The sequence below is a fragment of the Amaranthus tricolor genome, chromosome 9, assembly GCF_026212465.1.
Source record: "Amaranthus tricolor cultivar Red isolate AtriRed21 chromosome 9, ASM2621246v1, whole genome shotgun sequence".
Classification (NCBI taxonomy): Eukaryota; Viridiplantae; Streptophyta; class Magnoliopsida; order Caryophyllales; family Amaranthaceae; genus Amaranthus; species Amaranthus tricolor.
Window position 1 is genome coordinate 26,609,519 of NC_080055.1, and position 24,913 is coordinate 26,634,431.

The 24,913-nt window shown below is 32.2% G+C and overlaps 2 protein-coding genes across 2 annotated transcripts; both read right to left on the bottom strand.

Annotated features, from left to right (window-relative positions):
* Positions 1-823: 823 nt before the first annotated feature.
* On the bottom strand, positions 824-10,702 carry LOC130823930 (uncharacterized). The gene is made up of 7 exons (XM_057688760.1): positions 10,571-10,702; positions 6,775-6,938; positions 5,260-5,399; positions 4,140-4,242; positions 2,988-3,503; positions 2,335-2,672; positions 824-1,589 (listed from the first exon to the last, which is right to left on the bottom strand). Exons 2-7 carry the CDS (start codon positions 6,890-6,892, stop codon positions 1,431-1,433), a joined length of 1,374 nt encoding a protein of 457 aa, XP_057544743.1. The 5' UTR covers positions 6,893-6,938; positions 10,571-10,702; the 3' UTR covers positions 824-1,430.
* Positions 10,703-13,956: 3,254 nt separating this feature from the next.
* On the bottom strand, positions 13,957-24,537 carry LOC130823874 (U11/U12 small nuclear ribonucleoprotein 65 kDa protein). The gene is made up of 11 exons (XM_057688689.1): positions 23,910-24,537; positions 22,504-22,575; positions 22,177-22,401; positions 19,951-20,032; positions 19,682-19,855; positions 18,869-19,030; positions 18,614-18,778; positions 16,528-16,615; positions 16,288-16,346; positions 15,419-15,484; positions 13,957-14,370 (listed from the first exon to the last, which is right to left on the bottom strand). The coding sequence occupies exons 1-11, from the start codon at positions 24,089-24,091 to the stop codon at positions 14,287-14,289; spliced, it is 1,359 nt and encodes a 452-aa protein (XP_057544672.1). The 5' UTR covers positions 24,092-24,537; the 3' UTR covers positions 13,957-14,286.
* Positions 24,538-24,913: the final 376 nt, after the last annotated feature.

Genomic DNA, 24,913 nt, shown 5'->3' on the forward strand with positions numbered 1-24,913 from the left:
ATAGTATTTAATTATAAATTAGAAAAATATTAGCCATAATTATTTTCATTAGCATTATCATCATTGTCACATAGTTGCAATTTTTTCCAAAATACTTAACTATAAGTATCTTGATTATTAATATTATTTTTGAAGATTAATTAATTTATACAATTAACAAAATTATTGGTTTCATTGTTTTAGTTTTATATATAATATCAAATAATTTTGAAAGGTTTATTTTTGTCATTGTTTAGATCAAATCTATATTAATAGTAATATCAAAAGTAAATTTGAATGCGTGATTAAAATTCACCTAAGTGTCGCAGAAAAAGACCATTTAAATAAAAGAACACTTATCAACTTAGGCCAAATATGATTAATGGTTAAACTATAAGTGTTAAATTAGTTTTGTAGAGTAAGATTTAAGTTTAGCACCATTGTTTAAGTATTTTTTGCATTTTATGAAGAATACAATTATACTGTAGAGCTAAATTAGAAAATGACAAAAGAGAACAAGATTAATCCAAAAAGATTTTATATGTAATCGACGAATCAATAGATCAATTATATTTACTTATTACATGACAATTTCATCATTCATGTTTAAGGTTATCTACAAATTATTTAAGTTTATTACACAAATAAACAATATTGTATCAACATATCTTAACATTTATTACTTTATCTTTAGTATATGCTATATAGTATGTTTATTATTATTATAAATCGTGAAAATTATATTTTTATATTTATCTTCATACTAAAAACTCCGTGCAATTACACAGGGTTTTATACTAATAATGTCTTAAAGTTTTAACTTTGATTTTGAATGGGAGAGTGTTGAGTAACCAATACTGAAAAACTTTTGTTTATGTTTTGATTTTTGAGTAATTATTAATCCGAACATAAGTGAAATCAAAGATACAACATTGCGTTAAGTTCTAAAATTGCCAATTTTATATCCAACGAAGGCTGGTAGTCTTCATTGTTTGTTGCAATTCTTGTTTGTATATACTTTAGTGTAGGCATGACAATTCAGATTGAATTAAACCCTAATTCGACTTGATTTAAGAAAAATAATCCGATTGAAGAAAAATATAACAGCAACACATCAGTATAACTATGCCTGAAATAATTATATTCAAGCATGAGAATAAGGAGAATAGCCGAATCATTTACAGTTTCAAGCAAAATAAGTATCTTATAACTGTACAAAGATAATCCTGGAACGATACGAATCACAATATACCCAGGAAAAGAAAATATTCCAGACAGTAAACCTACCTTAAGCAGAAAAGCTAATTTATTTTACGAAAATTATAAAAAAAATCAAATAAAAAATAGAAGGATAAATGAGAATGGGGCATTTGAATGGTTTCTTGCTTTTGCAAAAATGGGGTGATGAATGGGCTAATGAGAGGTTTAACTCTAGATGAAACAAGGGACTCTTATTCCTTGTTACCGAATCTTCTAGCAATATGAGGGCGTACATCATCGACATCAGTCAAGGTCTCCAAGAATGGGATCAAAGACATTAGCTCATTGTCTGAAGGGTCATTATACCAGCTCTTTATTGGAATTCCGTTATTGATTTGTAATCTGAAAACCTGATAGAAGAACACAAAGGGTGTTAATATACACACATACACTAATTGGCATTAATGAAGGAACTTCTACAAGCTCTCTTGTTTTCTCATATTTATGCAAAGAATAGCCAATTGTGATTTTGTTGCATAGCATCTTTCTATATAGAAATGAGTGATTTTGATGCCTGAGCTTATCAATAGGAGAGAAACTACTTTAAGCTTATGCGTCTGCATGGCAAATGACTATTGGTTGAAACTGTTGGCTGATTTGAAGAACTAAATATATCGATTGATTTGTTAGTTGTTAACGCGTTGTAATAGATGGTAGTTATGGAGATTGGTAGAAGTTAGTTGTTGGTTGTTGGCAGTTTATTAGAAAAAAAATAAGATAAAAAACCAAAAGTCAATAGAAAAACTAATCATAGTAGTTTTTTAGCTTTGGCTTAAAAGTCCGTTGGTTTAAAAGTCATTTGTCAAACACTTTTTGGGCTCCTTAATCAACCAATAAGCCAAGAGACAAAAGTCTAGTCAAAAAGCCATTTGCCAAGCACACGAATATCTGCCTTCTAAAGAAGGATCCCCCACGACTCTTCCAACTAAGTGTTCACCATTTAGATTCCATTAAACTGGTTTATGATTGAGATAACAAATACAGAGAAATATGAAGCAGAACCAAGGAAATAAAATGCACAAAGAAGCGGCAAAACAGCAAGATTGCATCAGTCAACAGAACTGGTGGGCAAGGGTGAGCAAAAAGTAAAAGTACCTGAGGAGTGTTATCTACAATCAGAACTTTGGCAAGATCAAAACCCAAAACTGTCAAGTCTTTAGTACAGGTGCCATCAGCGAAAATGCATGCTTCACGATAAGCTCGGTGAGAGATAAGCTTCCCATCAGGATCTAGTATGTCCAAAAGTTGCTCTGCATAAACGCTTTGACTAGCAGTGAAAATAACAATTTTGAACATTTCTGCTACTTTCTTCAAAAAAGTTCGAAGGTGAGGCCTTTCTTTTACATATACAGTATGTTCTTTCATGTTCAACCAATATGTAAAGCTAAAATTGGCATTTTCACAATGCTTCAAAGAACTGTGGACAAGGGTTTCTGCAGCAAAGAAAGTCATAGTTAACAATGTACAGAAGTCTGATGTCAGATGTAAAAACATTTATTCTGGACCGAAATTGATCTCAAGTAAGAGAGACATGGTAACTGACATGCTTGTCAAGTAAAAACCACCACCCATAATCAATCCCACTGATTGAGGCGGCGTCCAGGGTGATTTATTAGTATATAATCAATCTTACTGTTCATCCCATCAATTAGTCACCATATAACTAATCCAACATTTCAAAATGCAGAAAATTGAAGACATGAAGAGCTATAAAGCAAACCTTTGACAAATTGTTAAGTACAACTTACCATCTAAATCTAGTACCAAAGTTATCGACTTGGATTCTCGTGATTTCTTAGGCAACATAGTCGGCCGGGTACTAGGCACAATTTCTGACAAGTCAGGCAAGTTTATAAAAAAGTACGGATCAAAATATTGTCCCTCATCAGGGTCAAAACTAGCACAATCTGCTTCTTGTTTGCTGAGGAGAAACTCATGAATAGATAAAGGGTACAAAAAGTCTGAATTATTAGAGTCTTCAGATGGTTGTAAGAGCATATCGCTCAAATAATCCACTGAATCATTCAAGAAGGGCAACGCCATGTGTCTATCAGTACTATCAAAGAAGTTATTTGATTCTGCAGTACCATGTCCAGGGAGAACACGTTTCTCAGCAATATCATCAAATTCTGAACCTAAAGGAATCCAGTCCAAACTGATAAGATCTGATAGGTCCGAACCTTGGTTGTCAAATAAACTTCCACTGTTACCATTACTTTCATCAGCCATATTGGAAGTGAATGATTCTGGATGAATATTGACTCCTGTGGAAAACACCAGCAGATTTGAACACTTAGAAATTACATACTGTAGACATTCACAGATCACCTATACATTGTAATGAACTGCCCACTTTCTTAATGACTTAACACATAAACAACATTTCATCCCCCAAGGCCATTAAGTGGCTCCTATCTAGGTACGCAACCTTAACATTGTTATACACTAGTTAGCGATAATAAAAAGGTTTCCAATTGGCCCTTGGTAGTAAATATCATTTGCAACTTCACACAAATAAGAAGTGCACATGATTTGATGAGCCATTTTACTATAGTACATAAATATATTTACAAACATAAATGAGTTTGTATAGACTATAGTCTATAGTATCACTTTCTTAGTCATTAAGCTTGCTATAAGGCTTAGTTTTCTATCCTATATCCAGGTAATTGTTCACAATATCATCTCCACAATACTCAAATGTTCAGAAGAAACTATTCAACTTAACAATACAAACTGAGAAAGATTGTTTCCCTAACAGTAGTTCATGTAACAATTGAAAAAAGAGAAGAATACAAATGACAATTGAAAAAAGAGAAGAATACAAATGACAATTGAAAGCATGTGTTCACATATTGCATCATAATGAAAACAAATGAAAGTAGCAAAGAAACATGTACCTGAATTTTCATTAGTGTTTGGTACATCTCGAACATCAATTTGACATAAAGTGGGCGAGAAAATAGTCCCGAAGTTTGTCGAGCATGAGACCGAGGATGATTCCTGCATAGACAAATTTTCATGAGAACACATAATGACCATACTATTTCAAGAAAATTGCTTTGAAAGATGAAATTCTTTTGACATTAAGTATACAAAAACAATTCATCACAAGTCACAACAGTCTGAATACAAGCAAAGCATATAAAGCAGAAACATAGGTGATCAAACCACAAAGGAAAACAGATCATTGTTCCTTGTTTTTCAAAAGAAAGATTTTGGGGCCAACAAAAACAAAAAAAGGAACATAAGATGGGAAAAAGAGGTGAGCTTTAATATTTACAAGTCCAATATATATCTTGTTTCCACACTGAGGTCAAGTGGTATTGCTTAGACAATTGACATTGATATATGTTCCACTGGACAGTAAGAATGTAAAACACATCGAGAGTGCAGGGTACATAAGAGAAAATAACTAAAAATAACCAAAACACCCTGAACTTTTCTATCTAGCCCTCCTTTAAAAATATGGGTGAAATCCCTTTTTACTCATAATGTAACTCCAGTCTTTTTTCAAGCTACTGTACGTACAAAACCTATATGCAAAAATCAAGCAAATAAACTTCGTGGCTCAATCAAAGTCCAGGTGAACAACTTTAAATTATAGGGAAGGAGCGTAAAGGGCAGTTAGAACTTATAATGTAGGATATATTTTATAACATATGACAATGCTTACACCGTTACACATACACACAGCACAATTTCATTACCCCATGCAATTAAGTGGCTTCCACTTAGGTAGAGTTTGTGGATCAGATATACACGACCTTATCGTGATAACAAATAGGACTGTGGAATTAACCCTTAATGGCAAACATCAACTTCAACTTCACATAAACAAGTACATATGATGTAATGAGCCATTTTAATATAATCTTATTATAATCCAAAACCAAAGAACTATAAATCTTTCGTAGTTGGCACCATTGAGAATGCGCATTTTACACTGTTACACATAATTGCACTAATTTAAGCAGGAATGGTTCAGAATAAAACATGGGTTCCAGGAATACAAATTACCATTCCCTCGATCATAGCAGAACCAATGGAAAACTTGACTAAATGATGCTTGAAGAAGCCTTCATCACTTTGCCCCTCATCAAAGTTGGCGGTTCTTACAATTCCAGTGTTTTGGTTATTTAATCCACAGCTAGAGAACACTGCACAAAATAAAAAGTGAAGAAAAATTAAGATCAATTTGCAAACCAAGCACAAAGAAACATTGGTCACTCTTAGTTGTGAGATTAGGTTTGAGGGTGATTGTGGTTAGATGGCCGAGATGGTGGGGAAGGGAGATGGTTTTTTTCTTTCCATTTGTTCTGTTTTTTAAGATAATTTATTTTTCCATGTTTTCAAGACTTTTTTTTCTTTTTCATATATTTTTTATTTTTCCATTTTTTTAAACAGAATTACTTGTAACCAAAATGGGGTTTATGTTGTGGGCAAACATTTGGCAATGGTTGGACTATTAAATATGATATTATTCACAATGGCTAGGTAAATGTTGTATGCAACTCTACTAGAGACTTGTAATTCAAAAAAACACTACAAGAGACATTTTTCACTTGCTTCTCCCATGTACCTCAAATTTTGTATTAATGTCAACACAACACATTCCTTATCCTTCTGTTCGAAATTCCGTACATATTACAAAACGGAAAACTAATCCCAACTTAATACTAAGGGAGAAACATTTTCTTTGGAAACATCCACATCGGAAGGTATCCGGAAATCCGGAAATCTTGTTTTATTGCAATATGAAAGGTTAACTTCTAAAGACCCAACCAACCCAGCTCGACTTAGCGCGTGTGTTTATGGATTAATTAGTGTTTTCTGCCACCCTCCCAAAAGTGGGTAACTCCATGGGCTGCACCCAAGTATATTGAATTTCATATGCTTAAGTCCACACTTCCATATCCCAACAATGTGGGACACATAATTGCTTTAGTGCAAAAGACTTTCTCTTAAAGAACACTTTTTTAGCTTCTACCTGAAAATTACCAATGTGGGACATTCATCTGATTCCACTGAGAAATCAACTACTGTCTATTGCCTTCAACCAAATTATGAGCTTAACAACAAAACATACCATTCTCTTGCTAACACACAAAGCAGCCAGATCTCTGCCGAAATGGTTTAAAGTTTAAACCTTGCTCCAGATTTGAAAAACTCACTAATGTGATTTTTGTAATAAAAAATAATAATTTGACATGAAATGTACATTTTGCCAAAAGAAAATATACAAGGTACTTTCCTACAAAACTTTTGTCATAAAAGGTACAATATGACTGAACATAAACCGATGCTTGTCTGCCTAAAGCCTAAACAGGTAGTTTAGATCTTTTAACAAAAAAAATGTATGGTTAAAAATTTAAATACCCCAAAAAAGGAAAAAAAATAATGAAACTGCAAATAGTATGAAACTTTGTGAAAAGGTTAACAGTTACAAGTTAGACTCTTGATTGTTTTCCAAAAAAAACTGTTACTTCCCAGGTTGAAAAGTTCCTAAACAATCAGAGACGGTGGGTGGCTTACCTTCCGGGCAGCTCTGACAAGTTTTGACGTTCGAACTTTTAGATATTGTCCTTGATTTGTGACACAAACGCAAACAAGTTTTCTCTTTCACACAATTCTTCATACTTAGTGATGGCATTTGCTCTATGCTTGATATTTTGACAGTAGATTCAATCAACAGAACACTGCAAAGAGACCATTTACGGAAGTATAAGCAACTATGGACAAAAGTCGGCCACATATAGTCCAAGAGGATAGGAGTGAAATGAGGTGAAGAATTAAAATTAATGACAAAGGCGGCTTCATTTTCTTCGGCTCAGTGACAGGTAAAATATTTTCTTCAGACCAATTTCAGATACGAGCTAACGATAACTGAGAACAACCTTTCGATTATCAAAGAGCAACAGCCATCAATTTGGGAGTTGGTCCAATAGAAAAAAACAAGACGACACAGATGAATATCACAGATCATCCACATTAGAGTCTAGGCATGCATAGAGAGTACAATGTGAGAGAAAATGCAATTTATTAAAACATTAATAGATGAGACCACAATTGTCGTATTCATGGAACGATAATAACTTATATATGCATATCAGCAAGCAGTAATCTACATATAAGAAGACACTCATTTTTTCCTGCATTAAAAGGGTTTGTCTCCCTTCCCCATCAGTAGGTAAGCAAATGCTACTAAATTCGTTAAAGAAAAAGATTTTAATCCCAAGAAAGAAATGTTACCAACTTTGAACTACATACAACCATTACATTATCCCAATGGCCAATGCCATAAAAGGGGTTCGATGTATGTAACATAACCTTAGTATAACCAAAGAGATTGTTTTCGATTAACCCTTAATTACAGATAACCAAATGCAACTTTACTTATATAAGTACATGTTATTTAATGTCATTTTACTCCGAGCCATCATAATCCAAGACCAATGAACTATAAATGTTGGTTGGAGCATAAATATGTCATAAACTTTGAACTACATAAAAAAACAAAAAGTTGTTATAAATTGTATATATGAAATATAAATAAGGCATACGAACGCTCATAAGCTCATACACGTCTAACGTCACTACTACGTCAAATATTAAATTAATCATCAAAAACTAAATTTATTCTCAACTGGAAAAGGAAAGATGAACGCAGTCCTGGCTTGAGTTATATAGTAGCCAACAAGAGTAAGAACTGACAACAAAGTACGTAAAGCAAATCGAGAACTAATAAGCATCAATCTCATCCATACAACATTCAGTAGTGAAAGAAACAACATTAGAATTTTATAAATATTAGTATATTAACTTGTCTTTATGTAATTATTTTGCTATTCCATTAGATACTAGACTATAATCATTTCACAAATTCTAATTTGAGTAAATTTCACATAGGTGGCTTGAGGTTTAGCTAAATATCACTTAGGTGGCCTAGAGTTTTCATAATTACAAAGAGGTGGTCTATAACTCTAAACTTAAGTAAAAATTTGTTTTTTGAAAAAAATATTTTAAATTGAATTTTTTTAAAAAATGGGTTTCCTTCTCAAATGTTCTTGTTTAATTTTCCATAAATTCTATTAACCTTTTTTTCTTGTAAAATTAAAACCATTACTTGTTATTTTTTCATTTTATTTTCATTTGAAATATATATTATATTTTTGGCATATTATAATTTGTTTTAATTTTATTTATTTAAAAAAAAAAAAAGAATACATAACAAATTTAATTATTTAATTGTTTTGGAAATATAAACTTTTTTTTGTAAATCTACAATTTTATTTTAAAAAATTATTGTAATTTATTAATGATAATTTTGATATACAATTAAGGTATAATAAAAACCTTATTATTTTATGCATTTTAGTTGATATTGCAAATGATGTTCAATGTACTCTTAGCAATATAAAATAATCAAACCTATTTTAAAAGACTTAGGTCTAGCCAAAATTCATAAAGATTCCCAAATATTTATTGCAAATACTTGTTCATATTTCACTTGTTAACAACATTTAAATATACAACATTTTAAAAAGAAAAAAAATTGACATCCACTTTTCTTAGATTTTTTCTATAAATAAATAAAATTAAAAACAAAGTATTATATGTCAAATATGTAACTAATAAATCAAATTAACATAAAATAAAAAATAACAAGTAATTGATTTTAATTTTACAAGATAAAAGATTTTTAAAAAAAATGAGTATAAAACCCATATTTAACAAAAATAGAAAAACAAAAATATTAATTCTCATATATTTTTTGTTAAAAGAAAATTTTTCACAAAGCTTAAAGTCAGAGTTCACTTCTTTGTAATTATGAAAACCTTAGAACACCTATATGAAATTAAGCTAAAGTTCAGGCCACCTATGTGAAATTTACTCTTCTTATTTAAGACCGTCTTATGGTAAAAAAACTGGGCTAGATAGTCCAATTAAATTAATTAAAACATCCACTTTTATACTTAAAATACTCTCTTTTACTCGTTTACTGTTTAACACGTCATTTTAATGGTAAAATTAACTCTTTAGGGAATGAAACACTTTAGTTGTTTAAAAGAGCTTTAGACATATCTCAACGTGAGATGTCTCACAAAAGAGTTGCCCTAATTATTTTGTTAATGTATCGGCTATTCAGTCCATAGTTTAAACTCTTGATTAGAAGTGTTCAGCGAGGCGGGTTGACCCAACTGGTCAAAGCTCGGGTCACATTTTAACGAAACATTAGTGGCTCGGGTCAATAACGGGGCAGGTCATTAACGGGCCTTGGTGTAAAGGGACGGGCCAGGCCAGGCCGGATAATTATAAGAATTAATTGCAAAAAAAATTATCATTTTTTTATATTTTTAAATGATATTACTATATACATAAGTGGGTCGATCCAACAGGCCATTAAGTATAATAAAAAAAAACTATTTTATGAACTTTTTAAAAATCGGGTCGGATTTAAACGGGCTTTGACCTGCCCCAACCCGTTTAACATTTGACATGACCTGACCCAGCACGGTCTGTTTAATTTTTGACCAGACCCGGCCTGGCCCGGCCCATTGAACACCTCTACTCCTGGTCAAAACTTATTCAAATATAATTACTGGAGTTAAAATTTGGCTATAATTATTCATCCCTAATTATCGGAGTTAAAGATATAATAATTCAGATCAGAACTTAGAAGACAGGATTAGGGCTAAAACAGAAAATCGGCGCAATCCACCACAAACCAAACATCAGAAAAGGAATGATCTTAAGCAAAATCTAACTAAATTTACTTCCATAAAACCTAATAAAATTATAATTTTGATCAATTCAATTAAGCAAAACAAAAGGCAAACAAATTTAATTCCATAACATATAACTAACAATCCAAACCACAATTTACATGATTTAATACATACCGAATTCAATAAACCCTTAACATTAAAAAAAAGGACTAATTTTAAGCAAAGTAAAACTAAATTTACTTTCTTAGACCTAATCAAATTATATTGTTGACTAATTCAAATAAGCAATAACAGATACACAAAATTCCAAACCACAATCTACATGAATTAATACGGAGCAAATTAATCAAGCACGAACATAAAAAAAAAAACCTAGAGAACAGAAAATAATTAAAAAGCTTGAATTTATCAAGGATTGTTCACTAAAACCACCGAAACAATCATTCAAAATCGAAAACAGTAATTGAAGCTTAGTAATCAAGTAGTCAGCAATATAGAATTAATACAAACAAAATTAAACAACAATAAGTGAATAGATGCAAACAGAGTAAATAAATGAAGATATTGATAAAAGTTTAGCAGGAGTGAAGAAGCAAACATACCTCGAGTGCAGCAAGTATGGCGGTTTCTCTCTCTACTTTCTCTTTCTAGTCTCTCTACGGGAGAAAAAAAAGGAGTTTTGGAGAGAGAAGATTGGTTAACTTCCAAAGTTGGAATAGTCAGGTGATGATGAGCTGAGTTTATAGAGAGAGAGAGAATGTGATGGATGGTCAGGATTAAATGCTGATTATTCTCATTTTGTTGCCAATTATAATTTTGTTATTGATTATATTTTTTAGAAATATACAATTTTATTACTTTATATATTTTAGAAATATTTCAATTTTAGAAATATTTGTTATTATTGATTATTTTAAAATAATTTAATTTTTATATGTTATGAGATAAAAATATATAAAGGTTAAATTATAAAGAAATAATTAATAGTAGTGATTATTCACGATAGAATGCAATAAGTGTGACTATTCATGGTATCAAAAACAAAGTTTTTGTTTTAGAATAAGAAATTATATAAATAATAAAATAAACAATAGCAAAGTGATTTGAAAATTTATTTTTGGCGGGTTGAGAAAACTATTTTAAATATTTTTGCTCTATATTTAAACAATGAGAGATATTAGTATTGCATTATGATTGATTTGTTTTGTCTAAGCTATTGATCATTTTAATCTAAATGGGCTTGAACGGAGTATATATCATAAAGGTATACTAAAAATTACCTATTTGTCATATGCACAATAAAAACTATACAATATGTATAAAATGTGGATCAAAAAATGTAAATAAAAGTGATTCACATTAATTTTAAATACTCGCTATGTATAACTAATTAGAATAAGACCGTATTAATTTTAATATCATAGTATTGTTATATTGAAAAAATTAATAAGAATTTAACTTAAGTTTGTCTTGAATATAAGTAAATCTTAAACTCAAACACTTGCTATATCGATAAGGTTAACAAACAACATCTAATTCAAGAATAATTGATCCAATTTCAATTACTTATCTACATTTTATAGATAACTTAGAACGATTTCAGTCCGTTATAGAATTTAAATCATTCCCTCTATCCTAGAAGCAAATCTATTCACTAATCATGACAATAAATATATGAACTTTTAAATAAAACCTTAAACATATTTCTAGGTATTTATAGAAGAAATGAAAAATAAAAGACAACTAATGATAAACTTGATATGAAGAACAACGGTTAAACATGAAATTTGCAATTTAATTGAATTTAATCTAATAACAATATACCGTTAAAAAGCTCTTAAAATTTAGTTTCTAATACCACTAGTCTTGTCATAATACGATATGGTCAAAAGAGTATATATATATATATATATATATATATATATATATATATATATATATATATATATATATATATATAATATTTCAGCTTAAAACTTTTACATTATGAACATTTGTCAACTCTTTTCTTTCTCTTATATGTCAAACTTATTCAACTGAGCCAAAATCACGTTAATAAGCTTAATCATTATTAAAACCATTAGATTATCCTTAAAACAATCAAAATCAACATAAATAGACAAAATAAGTAAAATAGTATAAATCTACCAAAATAACCACGAAATCACTAGCAATAATCATTATAAAAGAGTATAAAATAATATGAATAAGTGCAGATAATTACAATTTTCAAGCCTAAAAAACAGGTATTGAAATCGAAAAAATATCAAAATCAACTTTGAAATAAAAAAAAAATCATTTTCCTTTATGAGAAACTAATATTCTCCTCACCCATACTATTTCATGATCTTCTCATTCAAATTTATTCTTTATTACCGGTGATGTCTTATAAAGGATTAACTTGTTACATTAATATTGAGGAACAAGAGGAATACATTGAAGATGCAAAGAACAAGAAGGCATCATCTGAGGAAATATGCGGTGTGAATCAACTAAAGAAGAAACGCAAGAAGGTTATTTATTCTATTGTGAAGTTTGACACGATTAAAGGTCGATAAATTAACCCAAATTTTTATATTTTTCTTATTAACTTTTTGAGTATTATGTTGTAAAATATGTGATTTTTTGTTGTTTAAAGATGTATGTTGTTGAATGCTGATAATGATAATATTTATGGTTTATACATTGATATGATGTGGGTATTAATTGATCTTTATAAAATTGTAATGATCAATAAAAGGTGATAAATGATCACTTTTAAGTGATCATTGTATGGTTATTGATATTATAATACTATAATAATGTAAGTGGTAACTTACAATTATAAAATTACAAATTTTAATCTTAAAACGTATTTAATCAGTATTATATTATAAATGATCAATTTAAGATTGTAAGTAGTTATTTTTAGTTTGTAAGTGGTTATCTATAAGTTATCACTTATAACCTTAAAGTGATCACTTATATACTTAAGGTGATCAATAGGTTTAATGTGGTCACTTAAACCTCATAGTGAGCACATACATATTTAAGATTGTAAGTGGTCATTTTAAGATCGTAAGTAATCACTTTTTAAGATCGTAATTCGTCATTTTTAAATTGTAAGTTATCACTTTAAGTTTGTAAGTGATCACTTATAACCTTAACGACCCATTTAATAGATAGTAATAAACGGTGGTAATTAAAAATGAAAACTAATGTAATTTTGTTGAAAAATCTCTTGCCTACCTTGATGGTCATGCTTGTCCAATTTCAACTATCTCATTTTCTTCATAAAATTCATTCTAATATATTACTATTGGGAGTGGTGGTATCAGGTGGTAATGAAAATTTGAAAAAAAAAAAACTTTTTTGTGATCAAAGATTCATCACCATAGGAATGATATGAAACTTTGATGCTTAAAGTCATCGTAACAATTTTATTGTGATCACACACAAACTTAATTTGATTACTTATAACCTTATAATGAGGTCACTACCTTGTAAATAATCACTTAAAATTTTAAAGTTATCTTTTACAAGCTTATATTGATCATTTATAATCTTATAATGAGCATATACAGTTTTATAATGAACAATTACAATCATAAAACTATAATTGTTTATTATAAAATTATAAGTGATCACTTTAAATATGTTTAACAAAAGATTAAGTTTTCCTTAATTTAATTGTTTAAGTCATGTTTTTATAGAGATGTTTGGTGGTTTTGATTGACAAATGTTTATTAGAAAAAAAAAATATTAACATTTCAAATACGTACTCACTTTTATTAACTTTATTTATCGTTTAGTTACAAAATTCTTTAATATCCACCTTTCCTTAATTCTTTTGAAATATTCTATATGGGAAAATCATTGCAAAATGAATACAATAAAAAAATATATGTTTGATTTCACTACTTTGTCACCCTTTAAATTTTAGTATTTTGTTGGATTAAATTGCTATAATCATTTAATGACAACGACAAGAACGTAATGGTCTAATGGAGACTCAATTAGAACTACTCTCTTTATTCCTTTGAGTTTGCTCTTACATACTAAAAGCTCGTATTGAAGAGACCAATGAAACATTAAATAATACTCCTATAGAGTTTATTCAAAGTTCATAAGTCAAAATGGGAGTAAAAGATAACATTGGATAAACTCAAAACATTCATTTTCGTGCTTAAAATACTCATTTTTAATTATCAATATTCCACACGTTATTTTGAACGAGCCTCCGATGAAAATGATCGAGTAACATTAAGCGGTCCATAGTCGATGCACAATCAACAACATTCAAATGTGTCAAAAGCTTCCGATTCCAAGGGTATCAAGTTCAACTTGTTTTGCCAGCCGCCGGATTTCTACCAAACTGAATTATCATTGGCTTGCCTTTGAAAACATAGCCATTCACTATATTCTGCATAGAGTATGATCGGAGTTCGTTAGTAGGGTGGCACAATCAACAACTCACAACAATCGGCCCTAGTCGCCTAGTCGGTAACTCAGTATTCAGTATCAAATGAAAATATATCTAAAAATTACAGTTCCAATCAACAGATTGCAAATACAAGGTCGGGATTTCGATCTTATGACTTTTATAACGAATTTTGATCTTACCGTTTCGTTACATAGCGACTATTGCCGCAATAGCAACACATACGCGATTTTTGTCTATGATAGGCATGCATTATTCGAAAGAGATGGAGACGTGGAAATGCATGAAACTCAGGTTTAGATTTTAGAAGAAAAAACTTAGTTATGTAAGACCTCATTGAACAATGAATGATGACGTAAGCATCAGGCTATACATAGAAAATATGGCACATCGACTTTTCAAAATATCTAACAATTTCGGAAGGGGAGGAATATGGATGCATTAACTTCCCCCATTTGTTAATAACCAAATATCTCCAAAAAGGGAAAGTTACGAAGGAAAATGGTATGTTCACCATCCTTTCACTTCCTTCCCCTCCCCTTCCCTTCTGAAAAAAGAAAGGAGACTCCCCATCATTTCCTTTCCCTTTCCTTCCTTGGTTTCCTTTCCGTTCTCTTCATTTTCTTTCCCTCCTAAATCCTTATCCAAACAGTGTAAAGGAAATTTTCATATGAGCATTTTCAAATTGTCAAGCAAAACCAAACTTAAATTTAGCATCTCAATCTAGCTCGTCACCCTTAAAAAAGCCAGTCCCGTGATTGCTTGATGTATTCTACTTTTTTCTCAAGTAAATCAACAACAGCACATCGGTAACAGAGTAATTAAACATACCAGTAGCTTGGCTTCAAATGTTAATGACATGAGATATCTTCATTAGTTTAAAAAACCTTTAACAATGTGAAGGATCACATAAACCATTTCCTTATTGCAACCAGATAAGTAAGGAGTATAAATAAGATGCAGAGGAGCATATTAATCGACTAGTTAAAACAATTAGGCAACATGAAAAACCAAAAAAATGATTACTTACTAGAGCACTGTGTGCTAATTCAATCGATGGAAACGTCACAAATGCTTGGCCTCTCATTCTTCCTTCCTGTACAATCATTATCAGCATTGTACGGATAGGACCGAGCAAACAAATAGGAGTAGCATTTTACATAAAAGGACCAATGAACAAGATATAATGCCAAGCAAGAGAAGTATGCCAATATGCAAATACACGACTAACAATGTACAACAAAAGTGCACCACAAGTTACCTCAACGAAAAACTCATGGAAGGGGGTAAATTCCAAGCCTGACTACAACTGGATCATCTAAAAACAATATGCGCAAAGCTAAAACAAATAAACAACTTGCGATCAAATTTTACCATTGAATTTGAAATTGAAGTCTGCTCATTGGGAGTAATTTAACTAATTAAAGATATTGCGGTGTGGGGAGCTTTCTTCAATTAGAGCAATAAAGAGATCGATAAGTGGATTATTTAAACTGAATGAATAGTCACGGTAAGTGGATTATCTGATTTCTACGGCGTCATATCGATAAGTGGATTATTTCCGGTCAAAATAATTCGGATATCAGAAGCTTTGGATATGTGGATTATCTGATTTCTATGGAGTCATATCACTTAGGAGTTGAGAGATCGATAAGTATCTTCATTAGGTTTGTTTTTATGTATTGCTCTTTAGAGAGATACTTGGCTCTTCTTTTGATACAGTTATGACTTGATTCTTGAAACAGACACAACTACAAAAGCAGAATAACAATCACAAATTCACAACACGTAGACACAAAAAACGTTTTTAAAAAATTAACAAGACAGGGTTCATATTGAATGAGGTGGCGAGAGCGGAGAAGGATACAGGAGCAAGACAACAAATAAGTTAAAACTCACCTGCATTAATTTCACACTGAGACTAGATCTAGCAGCATCAATGCTCCCAAAAAATGACCCTGCATTGATATACATAAAAAAGATCAAAGAAAATTTACTATAACAAATTACAAGAAAGCAATTTTCTTTCGAAGTGTGCTTGTTTCAATGAGAAACAAGAAAGCTCCAGCAAAGGAGAAGAAAATCATATTTGACCAAGGGAAATGCTCCATCTATAGTAACTCTGAAATTCTTACTTACCAAAAATAAAATAAAAATCATCTGGAACCACGTCCTTTGCCAAGTTCTTTATGTACAGCACTGAGGCAGGACTCCCAGCAGTGTAATTCTAGCAAAGCAAAAATAACAGTGCAAATTTTAACAGAATAAAAGGATTAACAGCCACCAAAAATAGAAGTTGATGCTTGAAGACTGAGGTAATATTTATAATTATCATTAAAAAGCTGGATAATTAATATTTCATCTCATCAAACAGGTGGAGTATGTGCATCACTGCCTAATGAAGCTAGAGGCAATGAACATTATAGAGTAGTCAACTAATGCATAAGACCAAAATGTCCATGTATACTCATGTTATCAAACATTTACGGAAACTGCACATCTTAATAGAATAGAGTGCACATTTTCAGTTTTTCAAAGTTCATAAGAGAAGACGAAGCAACTCCGAAATACAATATACCCCTTACATTGGCAACTGGCAAGGGGCTTCACTTGAAGAGTACATCAAATCATCAAACTAATTAAGAGATTAAGGATTTGGCCATGCTTAGCAGTCATTTATGAAGACCACTGAAGCACCAAGCCACCAATCATGTAAATTATTTATAGTTGGCCAATTAAAGTGAGTTCTATGATCAGCTCAGATTGAATCTACTTTGTCATTGTATCATTAGAATCAATCATATTAAAAACCTAGACCTTGTGTCCTCTTTCCTTATGTTTCATATTTGGACTGTATGCTCCAATAGCATCTCTTTGAAGAGTTAAGAGGTTAGCATTTGGATGTTTGGGCAAGCTTCTAAAAGATTACTACTACTCTGTTCCACAAGTATTGTGTATGCATTGCACCGTTATTCGTACTTACTTGAAAACTTAAGGATGTATCGAAAAGGCTACTATGAGTCTAAGATTTCTCAATTTCTTCCCATACCTATTAGAGCTGATAGAGACTAGTGAATACACCTTGAAATTATTTGGAGGTAATATCCGACTCTTTCTTCATCCAAGAAGACATCTCCGGGAGGGCTTGACTAGCTTCAATTTACTAGCCAATGAACTGAACAAAAATCATTCTTGCCCTTTCCGCAAGGACTACTTGACAGTTGACACTCCTACTAAGAACCAAAATATTCTTAATTAAAATAATCAGTTAGCTAGCATGTTGTTTTGTCATCCCATTGTTTAGTAATGCACTAAGTTTATTATGTTTTGAAAATTGGCCATGTCCATACACCAGACACCAGTATAAGTCAAACCAGGCTATGGTTCTTTACATTATCAGTAATAATTCAGCTAAAGAGAGTACAATATTTGAACCAAACCAGGCTACGGTACTTCACTACTCCTATATCAGTAATCTTATGAATTCCTAATGAGGCTACAGGGGCAGAATACGATAAAAGTGGGGTATGGAAACAAGAATGTGGAACGCTACCTATAAAACATCTTATACGAGTGAGACAGGTTTTTATATAAAATACATGAATAATACTAAACAAAATTCCTTGACGTAGTTTCCCTCAAGCCTCAAACTCGGGAAGAAGTTATGGAACATGAATTGCTCCTGGATTCGGGACAAAGCTCCACGAAAACAGGACATACATCCTGGTTCCAAGTTTCTATGGGAAGGGATATGAAATATGAATGCAATATTTTTCAGTCGCTAGTATTAATAAATCATCAATATTGATGAAGTACTATATAACTATATTAGCATCAAATGATCACTTTCTTTCCTAAACCAGTGACCAGAGGGTCATTTATTCTTGAGCTGCCTAAGCAAGAGTAGAGGTCAAGAAAAAAGTGCATGGGTTCATCGAAATTCATCCTTGAAAAAGCTCACATAAAATTGGACCAGGATCATTAAGATATTACTGATTCATGTCAAACTGTTTCATATGCATGTCAAAAGCTGTCAACTAGCCCTATAAAAAAAAGTATATCAGAGAAACGATGCAAAGTTATTACGTGCTATACACACCTCCACAGACAGTACTGTAGGAAACAGGTGCCACAAAACTCGATACTAGAGGAGGCTATGACTGTATCAATAATCTTTGCATTGGAAGTGAATACATGTACGAAGTCTGAACACTAAAGCAATTACCTTGAACATTGGGAGTGATAATATCTCTTCAGGAGGCAACTTTTGGCTTTCTATTTGTTCAATAGTTGCATATGATGCAGCATCTGAAGAATCCAGCTTTTCAGGTTCCTTTACCTGTGTATCATCATTAACCTCGTGCTGAACTTTCTTGGGAGCAATTTTGATCTGCAGTCACAGAAAACATGAAGACACTTGCACAAAACCTGGAATAGGATAATTTATCATCTTGGTGTTCAACGAAGCACTGAAATGGACCTGTAATACAGGATTTTTCTTTTTAATAATTGGAATTTCCTTTGGAACCAAAGTGGCAGGTTTAAGTCCAACAGCCTCATGAGACACATCCTTATCTATGCCAGGGCCGACAATAACTTCACGTTTGATCCGTTTTTTTGGATGTTCAACTCCATCATGCTCCTGCAGAAAATCAAAACGCAGAATGTATGTACTTGTATTTCTTGAATAAGATGTAATTGACATATTGATCGCCATGAGAGAAACTTCACCCAAAAAAAAAATTTACTTTATTGCCTCAAGATCAAATAAGAGCCAATTAGGTTGCGTTACGGGTAACAGTTTGTATGAGGGTACATAAAGGTGAATGTCTCTCACATATTTAATTTATTTCATGGCCAAAAAGTTCTAATAAAGGCCAATAATTATTGATAATTTACAATAAAGACTAAAGTGTCCAGATAACTATAGGTTATTTCATATGAGCCATATAAACGAAAACTATATCAAGATAAATGCAGATAAGTCAAATTTAGGTAAAGACAATGCACCCCAGAGGGCAAAAAGTGTTATTGCTAAGCTAATTCTATATTTTCAAATAAAATATATCTTCACATCGACTTAGTGATGGAATAGGACATGCACAAACCCTCCTTCTAAACCATAAGTCCATAAACCATATGACAGGACAATTGAAGCAACAATGATTTTCTGAGCACAAATTAGACATTCCACAAACAGAGATTAAATTCTTAAATATGAAGCAGCTAGCAATGTGAACCGATATTATCAATGATACAACTAGCATAACATAGTATTAATTCAGCACGTCACCTCATCCGAAGTTTCCATTTCTGACTCATCACTGGACAGATTTCCAGGATGAGGTTTTTCAGTTACCAAGGGCAACGGAGGAAGAGGTGGGGCTGGTGCAGATGGTAAAGGAGGAGTGGGAAGCGCCATCCGAAATGGAGCTGGAATGTTCATTTTGTTCATCAAGTGCAAAGCCTGCAGGAAAGGTATGAAGTTGAAAAACTATTATCGGCAGTTTATTTGAACTTTTAACTTTTGAAAAAGAGACAAAGAAGAACAAGAACCGAAACCTGAGTATAAAATCGAGGAACAGCTATAAGAGCATTAACAATATTTGTAAGTATATTCCCGTCCGGTGGAGGATAAGCATACCTACAACAGAAACCAAGCATACCATCAACAATAAGTATAAAAGTACCTCATACTTCATCATTCTAATAGGGAGAAAAAAGTAAGAGCACAACATATTAGTCAATACAACGTTCAACATAAGTCTCTTCTAAGTTTTCCATAGCATCACAGTCATTTCGGACTTCAAGACCCAATTACACAGCAGTACAGAGAGTAGATCTTTAAAACTAGAAATAACATTTGCTTTCAAGGTGATAGAAACAAAGCTTTCACAGAGAAAAGAAAACATCTTTGTGTTTAAAATTGCCTTCTACAGATAGACCACAAAAGCGCAGAGAATTTAGGAGAGAGAGACAAAGGGAGAAAAGGCTTAGCCACCATCACACCATCTCAAATTACAAAGTAGAAGTCCAAAGATTTTCCAGGACCGTGTTGCATTAAGATTCCAATTTCCATGAATCAAGATGATAACAAAACTACATGTACATATGTGTAGAGTGAGGTTTTATCGCATCACACCACTTTCATCAGCTCTAAATCATACAAACCCCATAACTCCACATTTAAATGAAGAATATTATCAAAAAAAAAAAAAAAGCAACAAACAATTTTGAGGTAAAAGAATACAATATATCAAATAAAAATATGTCCAAGGAAAAAAACATGTAAAGCCAAGTAAAAACAACATACTTTATTTTTCTCAATTAATTGTCTTGTTTACCACAAGAAGCTTAAGATAAAATCAATATCATCGATATTCGTATACTACATGGGCATGCATGCTTCAACTTACAACTAAATCCGTTTTTCAATGTTGAAAGAAGATGTAGCTAGGTTTCTTATTTGTTGGGGGGTCGAGGGCATAGCGCCAAAACAAGGCCACAGTGTATCGTATTGGATGAGTTGTAAAGGTTTTTAAATCTTCTGAATGTGTAAATAAAAAATTGCGTTCTAGATGGGTTCAAGGGATATCTCGTGCCCTCGACCAATATTTGGTAATACAAGAATTGTATCACCCCCATTATCACATCACCATCGCCATTACTACTACGACTCGACCGAAGTCGCACATTGGTTGTGGGGGACCCACAAAAATCAAGAAGATCATGTTGCGTTATGGATGTCCTATTATGTTTTATACACTTTCTAGGAATTAAAAAACGAAACAGGCCCAATAGTACCTACACTTCCAAGGAATGCGTTATGGATGTCCCAAAAGGTTCTTCTCAATTCTGTTTTGATATAAAAAACACTAATTGCATCCCCCCCCCCCCCCCCAAACAATATTGTTGGGCATGGGACTAATGCTTTCAACATTGTTATTGTTGTCTCTCTCCCTAAAAATGTCACATGATCCACAGTCAATTTTCAAATATTTGACTATAGTGCAAAAATATAGCGACTGTATCATAATAAGGTTTTTGAGCTTGGGTGGGTCAACCGCAAAACTATTTGTGCAGACAGCAAAATCCTTTTCGTGATCACTAATGCAATCGTGATCCACTATGATTTGAATTGTCACAATAAGGCAAAATCATAGATTATCCTTTAAGATTTGTCTAAAAAGTAAAAACCTATTGTAAAGAATGAAAATAATGAGGAGGCGTAACTCGAAAAGAGTAGTCCTTACCTAAAGCAACTACATTGGTTTTATAAATGTTTTGTCATAAATTCATGGTTAGAAAAACTCCACTTTATGCAATTAACATCAACTCTAACAAATTGCCAAGTTAACATTGAGACTTTAGACAACTCACTGAGCATCCTCAAACCTCAAACCTCAAAACCTTAAAGTGAATCACTTGAATTTCTACTTTTTCTTCTTTTATATTTTTATACAGTCTCTTGCAGTGAGCTCAAATTCAATCTTTTTTTCTTGTAGTCTATTGATCAAGGATCGAGATTTTTCATTTCCCAAGAATATATTAGGTAATGTTACATTTTATATCCTAGATAATTCCACATGCAAAATTTCAGTCACTCTTGTTTCATTTGCCTAGGTTAGTCATAAAGTTCATGCATATAAAAGTTATTTCGGCTTCTACGAGAATAGATAAAAATAATAAAACAAAAGGATTTAGAGGTAAGGGAAGACGAGCAAAACACATAAAGAAAATCGTGATCAATCAAGAAGTTACAGGTCTAATAAGAGACAGAGGACATACTCTAAATGCGGAGGAAATGGATAATTCACTCCAAGCTTTTCTGCAATAGGTTCAGCAGCAACCAGGCTGGCTGACCTGGAACCATCTTTCACTTTTCTACTCTCTGAATTATCCTTACTCAAAAAATTCAGCGCATTCTTTCCAGGTTCACCTCCAACATTCTTGTTTTCCTCTGAAGACTTATATGATTTTTGCACAGACAATACCTTACCAAGAAATCGTAACCTGGTCGCACACCACATTGAAACTCCTCAATGTAAACAATAACTAATGGCATTGTTAAAACATAAGCATAGAAGAAAAAATTATTAAAACCCAAATTCCTACCCATTTAGTTGACGGTGTGCCTGCGAAGCAGCAAGTTCATCCTTGAAGTCTACAAAAGCACAGTTTCTTAACCTGCAAAGAGTATGAAGCTTAACTAAAATGTTTATTGTGAATTTGGGCACTCCATGAAAGATAAAAGAAGATGAAAATAAGAGAAAAACAGAGCAAAAGTAAGCACATTCTCAAACAATGCAAGAAACAAGCAAGAGCACAAGAACTTTAGTGGTACCTTAAGGTACCCTCCCCATAAACAACCGTTTGTATTTCATAATTGCATTTCAAAAATTATAAAGAGCAAATCACTCACAATAGCTCACCAACTATAACTTTCTAAAACTCCAATGGAGCTTCTCACTAAATACAAGAAAGTCACTCTCAAAGGCTCAACAACCCACAAAGCTGTCTTGCACTCAACGCACACTTTATTCTGACCCCTAAAGACCTATTTATGGAGTATAGACTTTAGAAGGTCATACAAGCAAACCTATAAAACCTCAAAAGGAAACACGCGTGACAACAGCATACTCAGTCAGCTGCTTTGCTCGAGCGAGCACACCACTACTCATTCGAGCAAAGGAAGCTTGAAGCCTTCGTATGTTGCTGCCTATAGCTACTCGAACGAGCAGCCTCTGCTCCAAATTTTTGTTCTTCGTAGCTTCCTCGACATGGCAAACTATGCCCCTTGCCACCTCTTCACTTCCTTCATCAGTTAAGCTAAGGTTTGACTCACCAAGTGATTAAACTCATCACCATTTGTGGCTGATTTGGTTCTTGCAAGAACGATGTTGAATTTCCACCCTATGTCATCCTAACTAACAGACAGTAAGACTAAATATTATACCAATATACTCCTTGTCCTCCCAAATTTACTATATTTGCTATTTTGGTCCAGCATAATGAATTTGCTACATTTTCTTTTGGACATGGACACCACAGTCTCAGCTTCTCTTGTCCACACATCTAATCTCTCTCCATTACATGACATATTTAAAAATTATTTGAATTGTTCTCCTCTAAACCCAACCAAAAGCAATAGTTTTGATTTGTAGCAAAATCTGGGTATTGATGAGTATATTAATCTTAAGGCAACAACAATACAATCATGTGAAGAAAGAACAAGCACAAATTATTACTTCTAGAAAAATTCTACCCAATTACCATAATGCACACACCAAAACAGAACAAATCAGCCAAATCCCAGAACAAACAAAATTAGTGTCATCCCACATTTGATTAAACCTAAATAGTTGAGGGCTTTTGAACAACTCTCTCTAATTAAACTGAAGAAACAAAATACAATAAGTAAAAACAAAAAATTGAAACCCTTTTCAAGACACACAGAATTATCAATGGGTCACAAGTCACAACAAAACATCAAAAGAAAAATAATGGAAAAACGAAGATACCTTCCGGAAGAACAAGGGCGAACAGAAAGAGCACCATAATGAGAGAAAAGACGAGAAAGAGTGTCAAAAGGAATAGCTTCTGGAAGATGACGAATTAGAAGGGTAGAAACTGAGTTTTGTTGGGTGGAATTCAATGGAATTGCATCATTTGGGTATGGCTGTGTTGTGAAACCTGAATTCATTTCACAGTTTTCTGCTAGTCAAATATCGGGGACCCTGATCCAACCCTTAATTATAAGGGTTTTAAAAGGGTTGGGGTAAAATTTATGAACCCTAAAAAAATTGCCCCTAATCACACTTTTAATTTTCAATTTATCCTCCTTATTCTCTACAAACGAACAAATCTTCTTGATATTACTGTCAATCTCTCGATGACGCTGCTGCACAGGCCATCAATAGTTACCTTTCCATCCCTCCCTCGCTCATTTGGCCAATTTTTTCTCATCTTTCTAATTTAACCTCTTTGCAAGTTCTTTGTCTTCAAGATAACTTGATTAATGGCTCCATTCCTTCTCAGCTGGGAACCTCGCCAAATTAGAGACCCTTGTGTATGATACTTAGGTTTCGGGCTGTATTCTACATGAGTTTGGGCATTATATGTACTACTAATAACGCAAATTGCAATGTGAGTCCCTCTTTACGGAAAATGCGATATTGATCTAAATAGTCTAATTAATACAAATAAAGAGAAAATAAAAATAAAGGCTTTTTGTTTTGATATCTCTCTGTAAGAGATGATTTTTCACAAGAGTAGCCGGTATGATAATTGACTTATTTGTTTGGATATGAAAATTTGTAAATTGGGTTATCTAGATTATGATTTTTTTATAAAATTCAATTGTATTTTATTGATACTCTCTACGTTCCTTAATGAAGTTCCCACAATAAATATTCACAAGAATTAAGAAATATAAAATTTTTAAATAGTAGAGATATTATTTTATTAAATAATAAATTTGATAGAGGAAAAGTGAAAATCATAAATATTAAAAAATACTACTATT

Coding starts and splice junctions, on each gene's coding strand:
- LOC130823930 (XM_057688760.1), bottom strand. CDS start 6,892: ATGCCATCACTAAGTATGAAGAATTGTGTGAAAGAGAAAACTTGTTTG. Junction 5,400..6,774: donor TTGTCAGAGCTGCCCGGAAG/GTAAGCCACCCA, acceptor TATTTTGTGCAG/TGTTCTCTAGCTGTGGATTA. Junction 2,673..2,987: donor TTTGGTACTAGATTTAGATG/GTAAGTTGTACT, acceptor TCTTTGCTGCAG/AAACCCTTGTCCACAGTTCT.
- LOC130823874 (XM_057688689.1), bottom strand. CDS start 24,091: ATGAATTCAGGTTTCACAACACAGCCATACCCAAATGATGCAATTCCA. Junction 22,576..23,909: donor CGCCCTTGTTCTTCCGGAAG/GTATCTTCGTTT, acceptor TACTCTTTGCAG/GTTAAGAAACTGTGCTTTTG. Junction 14,371..15,418: donor AATTAGCACACAGTGCTCTA/GTAAGTAATCAT, acceptor TACTCTATGCAG/AATATAGTGAATGGCTATGT.